Source organism: Micropterus dolomieu, linkage group LG05 (assembly GCF_021292245.1).
Source record: "Micropterus dolomieu isolate WLL.071019.BEF.003 ecotype Adirondacks linkage group LG05, ASM2129224v1, whole genome shotgun sequence".
In the NCBI taxonomy this organism is placed as follows: domain Eukaryota; kingdom Metazoa; phylum Chordata; class Actinopteri; order Centrarchiformes; family Centrarchidae; genus Micropterus; species Micropterus dolomieu.
The window spans coordinates 32,969,467-32,976,508 of NC_060154.1; the positions used below are offsets into that span (position 1 = coordinate 32,969,467).

Below are 7,042 nucleotides of genomic sequence, written 5' to 3' on the forward strand. Positions count from 1 at the left end.
GAGCTCAAACTCCGTGTTTCTCAGCGACAGCCCAGAAACCTGACTGATCTAGAGAAGATCCGTGTGGAGGAGTGGGCCAAAATCCCTCCTGCAGTGTGCGCAAACCTGGTGAAAAACTACAGGAAACGTTTGACCTCTGTAATTGCAAACAAAGGCTACTGTACCAAATATTAACATTGATTTTCTCAGGTGTTCAAATACTTATTTGCAGCTGTATCATACAAATAAATAGTTAAAAAAAAAAATCATACATTGTGATTTCTGGATTTTTTTTTTTTTTAGATTATGTCTCTCACAGTGGACATGCACCTACGATGACAATTTCAGACCCCTCCATGATTTCTAAGTGGGAGAACTTGCAAAATAGCAGGGTGTTCAAATACTTATTTTCCTCACTGTATATTAATTTCAGTTACAGCGGTTTCATTTTGGGGTTGTTTTTTTATTCATTAACTTTGTGCAAGAAAAATATTCTACAATTAGTCTCTAACTTTCATTTTAAGTGGGCTACTAACTCATCAATAATAACAATAACTATTTAGGCAGAATGATTATTTCAACATTTGGAAGGTGTGCACATCAAACTTTTTTTTTTTTAAATCCCGCTCCATCCAGGCTGTGATTAATCTGTTCACGAAAAGTGACAATGACGAGCGCATCAGCTTTATGAAAAGTTGAACGTGTTTCAATAAAAAAGGTACAGATGTCGCTAAGTCCGATCATGTTTTGAACAATTAGCATTGGGGATTTATGCTCATAAATCAGTTTTCCGGTTCGCACGGATCCATTTTTAGGGGCGTATGAGAGTGAAAGGCTCACACGGTAGATCCTAGATCCCCGCGCCTAACGTTACACAGAATAATAACTCGCTATGTTCTGCCTGTCTAGTAATTTTTGCTATGCAATACGTTCACCCACACTTTTACCATACAAACTCTTCGGACAAAAAGGATGTTCACATTGACTAAAATGTCTACAAAATTTAATACCCTGTTAAATGGCGATCAAGACTTTAATACTTTTTAACGGCCTTAATTTTCGCAAAATTGATTTATTACCTTTTAAGACTTTTTAAGACCCCGTGGACACCCTGCATATACCTCATCAGTGGCAGGTGAAATCTTGAAAACACTACTACATATGGTTTGGTTAAGTGTGAGAAAATATTGTTGTGCATGTGTTTTGGATGGACTGGACCTTGAGCCAAAATACAAAATTATACAAACAAGGATAAATTAATCAAATTTTAATGTTCATGAACGCCCCTTCACACAGAAGACTGCACACACATTCTTTTCTACTTCGTATTTCTCACCGTAACAGACTGTTCTGCCTTGAGGACGAACTTTGGGGAGAACTTGTAGATGACCTCGTCCCCATTGTCAACCTGTCTCTTCAACCTCCAATTGCCTAAAGGCTGGTCCTGCAAAACACCACAAAAAGAAACATCAGATTTTTTTATAACTAAACCTGTAAGGGGTGTCACATCTTTAAGTGACTTTAAGGTCACAGTTTGACTTAAAAAACAGTTTTCTTCGGAAGAGTGCAGGTAAGTATCCTGCTTTTGATTCTAAAAATTGCACACACTTGAAAGCTCATTTCCATTGATTTTGTTTTATTTAGAATCGAAATTGTGAAACCCTATAAACTATTGATTGATATTGTGTACCTGTGCTCCTCTTATCCACTCTTACTGCAGACCCTCAGGAGGCTGCTTTGTGTGGACCATTGGTTTATTCTACCTTACACAATCAGCATTTACTGTTGTGGTGGAATCAATCCAACCTTATTAAAGCTCTTCATATTCAGGTTTTGTTGTAACTATGTGATGTTACTAATCACCAGCTGCCGGTCATCTGTGTAGACTAGACTAGAAATGCAGCAGTTTTGCATTTCTTGTCTTAGTCTACTCTTACACACCTGCTCAGAATCATTGGTCAGTGTGACTGCGTTTCCATCCATGTCAGTGGGCATTATGGTGACTGCTCCACTAGCTGTGGCTTCTTCAGACACCAGCAGCTGCCCCTCTCCGCTTTCTACCTCTGGCACATCCTTAGCCTCCATCTCCACTCTCTTCCTCTTGGAGGAGCGGGAGGAGGAAGATCCTGTTGTCCTGGAAACTGTGACTCGATGAGATGGGCTGGGGGACAACTTCAGTCTGGAAGAAACACCAGTAAGCAGCGAGTTAATGGCTATGTGCTTCACGATACAGCAGGGTCTGAGCTGTGAGAGGACAGCAGAAAAGACACTCCCTTCCTGCCATTCAAATGACAACTTGAGAACAGCCATTTTTAAAATGACAATACGAACATAAATTTGGGATTCACCTATCAACCGGCTGGGGACCAATCATGGCCAGTTATATAGCTTAATTGGCCATGACCAGTGACCGAGGCCAGAGAAGCGTCAAATGTCTGATTTTTTGCTGGTCACACTAAACGTTACACACGTGCTGCGCTGGACGTTGTTTTACACCATCCGCACAGCGGCACAGACCGGTAACCGGCAATTACCACACACATAGAACAGTGGTTCTCAACATTTTTTTGGGCCAGCGCCCCCCTATCCAGGTCCCTTACCGCCCCCCCCATCAAAAAAGATGCTGACCATTTGCCATGAATATTGTTGATTATTAGTGTTGTTGTTGTTAAAAACATGAAGCACATATGTGAATAACAAACTATTTTATGGCTGTCCCAGGGAACAAAAAAGACATGTCAATAGTAATAATATTTAATTAATAAGTAAATGTCCCTCAAACTTTTTGTACACACAGAGACTGTTTTCTTGGATGGTGCACTCAATAAGTTGCATCAGGTGCTGAATGCTAAGTTGCTTTCAGGGGAAGTCAGACAGCGGAATATCCCTCTTGTGAATGTGTAAACAAGGTGAAAGAAAGTTGTTCACGGTGTATTCCTTAGAGAAATAAACGGTTATAAGAGAAAGACATTTTTCCATTTTGTTATGGTTTACACAGTAACCCGCCATGTGGCTGAAATTTTGGAGATGATCAGCTACTCTGACTTCCCGTTCCGATGAAGGCAGCACGGAGCTGTGCCACAAGAAGCTGACAAAACACTGAAGAGAAGAGTAGTTACCATTTACACCGTCTTGTCCAGTCGCAGTGGAGTAAACTGGCAGGTTTTAATGTTGCAGAGTAGTTAAAAGTTTAAACTCATATTTTTGTGAATCTTTGGTGTAAACCAGTCTTAAAACTTTCACCTCAACAAACAGCCCCCCCAAAAGCAGCTCAGCGGCCCCCTTTCCAAAATATTGCTTCCAGCGCCCCCATCATCTTCTAAACGCCCCCTGAGGGGCGGTACTGCTCCTTGTTTGCAAACATTAACAACAATGGCTTCACACCTGGGGACTTCCCCAGAATATTTTTTAGTTATCTGGTTTCACTAACCCTAACAATTGCGTTCGGGATCAGCGGTACCACAAAGCTGGTTATCAATTCAGTAACTCAACCCAGGGTTTCCCCAATCCAGCCGTGAGCGCGTTCACATAAAAGAGGCGGTGTTAGCAGAAGATGACCAATCACAGACATGAACAAGTCTACTGGCAGCAGAGTGGCATATTTTACAAACGAGCAAACTGTAACACTACAGAAATACAACATAGACCTAGTCTAAGTAACACAGCTGCAGCTGACACATTCAGGGAGACAGTGTGATTTGATTTGATGTGAAAATATCAGCCTTATTCTTTCAGCTCGGTTGTGTCGGCGTTTCCACATTAAAAGACTCGGGCACTGAAGATGTGGTCTTCCGTCTCACTTTAAAAAAGTTGTCACTTCAAAAAGGAGATTAATTTATTTAACACCCTCAAAAGTATCCCAAACCTTGTTCTAAATTAACTTCATAAAGCAATGAAACGAAACATCCATTCATGCCATAAAATGTGCTCAAATAGTTGTTAAAAGACTGAATCTCAACATTTAGGCTGCTGAAAACTCACATCATTACCTGCGCCCACATCGCAAAAGGTGGGGCGGTATGGCTAGTCTCTGTAGTTGGCCTATAAGAAAGCTACTAACGTAAAATAAATAGTCTACAATCATATTAAAATTGAGTACTTCAATATCCCTACCAAACTGCTCTTAATATTCAGCCTTACATTGAAAAATGAAACCCATTTATTTTAATAGCTGCGACAGGCTGTGTGAAACGGACTGGGAGCAAATAAATATTCAACACATTTAAAAGCAGTAAATAGGCTTAAGCTGATGATACACGGGGCAACCTTTTGAGCAATGTTGCTGAGCAATCTTGCTAGCGGCAAGTCCGACTATGTTTTGAACGGTAGCGGTGGTGCGGGGCAGGTGGCAGAGTGGTGGGGGTAGGGGATTATGGTAGTAATCTTTACTCATTACCATTGACGGCAACGTTGCCCTGCACGATTGCTCTAAAAGTTGCTCTGTGTATCATCAGCTTAAGCCTACTGTAAAAACCTGTAGGCAGCAATAGCCTAATGGTGCTTTCAGACCAAAAGCGAAGCGAGCGTTCAGGGCGGTGAGTTTACATACAAAGTCAATGCAAAGACGCGTAGAGCTGTGATTTCCTGTCGGCCGGCGCGAAGGGGGCGGTGCCAGCGACGCAAAGGAATTCGTGTTAGTTGAATATTTTCAACTCAAGCGAGAAATTCGCATGACGTTGAGTCGCGATAGCCTATCAACGTTGAGATTGTCCGTACGTCACCAACAGCTTCAGAGCGGGCAATTGAAAATCTGCTGGCCGGCTGAGAGCTGCTAAACTTGGGCTCCAGCTTTCAGACAAATAAACACCTGTGGTCGGACTGGATTTTGCTCGGACAACTACGCCGTTTGCTCGCGGAAGGAGCTCAGAGTTAACGGCTTTTATTAAATTAGCTTTTTACTTTAGTTTTTGGGATTTCAATGTTGATTTATCTTCACTGGAGCTTCTCAGCAGCTAGCTTCTGTGCACATGTTGGACTACTTCATATTTTTATAAAAACCGGACAAAACTGGACATTGCTGGGAGAAAAGAAAGCGAGGAGGTTGAACTACCTGGTGAATTCAGAAAACATGTCTGTAACTTTATTCCAGCTATCATTGTACTTTACTGTGACCAAGTAGCCCTGAAGTTGTTGTCCTGCTGTCTTGCTGACAAAGCATGAATTTATATGTTTAACAAAACCGCATCATATTGTAGTTATTTCGGCATCAGTTTGATCCGTTTATTGCTTTTTAATCACAGCAAAATGTTTACTTTGGGTTCATACAGCGGTAGTAATGGTAAGTTGTGTTTATTCACGTTATGTTAAAATCGCCTTCTCACGTCGTGTGTGTGAACACTTGCAGCGAATGTACTCACGCGAGGAAAGCGTCGCGAGGAGAAAATTCACGTTTGGTCTGAATGTGGCCGGAATCTGGAACATGACCTGCTCCGGAGCAGGTTTGCCGTTCAGCGTAAGTTACCATTGCAATCTACCCTGGTAAGAAGTGAACCACCGTCGTGGTGCTGAAAACCCAGGGTTAACCCCGAAGTTACCTGGATAATCTCAAATCCTGCTTCATGGTACAGGCCCCAGGGGAAAACTCCAAAAAATAAAAAAATCACAAATACCATTCTGGCACAATCAAACTTCAAATATGGAACTGATTTTTTTTACAACAACATTTAGCCGTTTCACATGGTGCGTGTTGTACCTGTGCTCCTCTCCCTCCAGCAGTTTCCTGTATGCATTGATCTCCATATCTAAGGCGAGCTTCACATCCAGCAGCTCCTGGTATTCACTGAGCTGAGCGTTCATCCTGTCTCTGAGCTCGTTCATCTCTAGTTCTTTTCCTTCGATGGCACGGCGGTGCTTGTCTCGCTCTGCCGACAGAACTTCCTCCAACTCTCTGATGCGATCCTCTGAGGCAGCCACCTACAAATACAAAACACACACACAGATCCGACCAGCATAACCTTCGATTAGTAAAGCTAATTGTCAACACAATTCATGAACTGAACGGCACAAGTACCTGAAACTGGAAGAGTTGTGTGCAGGTTGTCGTTAAGCAGTACCTGTTTCTGCAGGGCATTCAGCTGATATCCAAGGCTCTCTATTCTCACACGGGATTCCTGCAGTTCCTCCCTGGCTGTGCTCATTGCCTTATCATTAATCTCTGAAGACACCTTGGCATTATCCAACTAGAGAGACAGACTATGTGTGAGAAAGGGTTCTCCGTTTGTCTTTCAGTAGTATGCAGCTGAATCAGGTGGGAGAGCCACAGTGTTGAATGATCATTTGTCTCTCACCTTGGCCAGGAAGGTGTGCTCCAGTTCTTCCTTATAAAGAGAGACTTGCTCATCATGTTGCCGCCTTAGATCCTGGTGGGATCACACAAACCTGATTAAAACTTTAATAGCTCACATGGTAAAGTCAGTTATTCTTGTGCTGTGGAATAGTGGTTGACTAAATGCAGATGCCGAGATTTAGAGAGCAGGGAAGATGATGGCTGATACAAAATGCTGATATGTTGCTTTTGTAGGTTCAGCCATCTATAATTATTAAACAAGGAAACATACAAGGTCAGTATTTGGGACACATTACAATGTAATATACAGTGGGTACGGAAAGTATTCAGACCCCTTTAAATTTTTCACTCTTTGTTTCATTGCAGCCATTTTCCAAAAATCAAAAAAGTTCATTTTATTTCTCAGTAATGTACACTCAGCACCCCATCTTGACAGAAAAAAAAACAGAAATGTAGAAATTTTTGCAAATTTATTAAAAAAGAAAAACTGAAATATCACATGGTCATAAGTATTCAGACCCTTTGCCGTGACACTCATATTTAACTCAGGTGCTGTCTATTTCTTCTGATCATCCTTGAGATGGTTCTACACCTTCATTTGAGTCCAGCTGTGTTTGATTATACTGATTGGACTTGATTAGGAAAGCCACACACCTGTCTATATAAGACCTTACAGCTCACAGTGCATGTCAGAGCAAATGAGAATCATGAGGTCAAAGGAACTGCCTGAAGAGCTCAGAGACAGAATTGTGGCAAGGCACAGATCTGGCCAAGGTT

At 41.8% G+C, this 7,042-nt stretch overlaps 1 protein-coding gene across 1 annotated transcript in view; it reads right to left on the reverse strand.

The window, feature by feature from the left end:
* Window positions 1-1,315: 1,315 nt before the first annotated feature.
* lmnb2 (lamin B2) overlaps window positions 1,316-7,042 on the reverse strand; it is a gene marked incomplete at its 3' end in the record, with an annotated part of 20,500 nt that continues 14,773 nt past the window's right edge. The window contains 5 exon segments of the mRNA XM_046049185.1: window positions 1,316-1,423; window positions 1,921-2,158; window positions 5,672-5,892; window positions 6,033-6,158; window positions 6,267-6,338. Coding sequence (XP_045905141.1) covers window positions 1,316-1,423; window positions 1,921-2,158; window positions 5,672-5,892; window positions 6,033-6,158; window positions 6,267-6,338 — 765 coding nt within the window.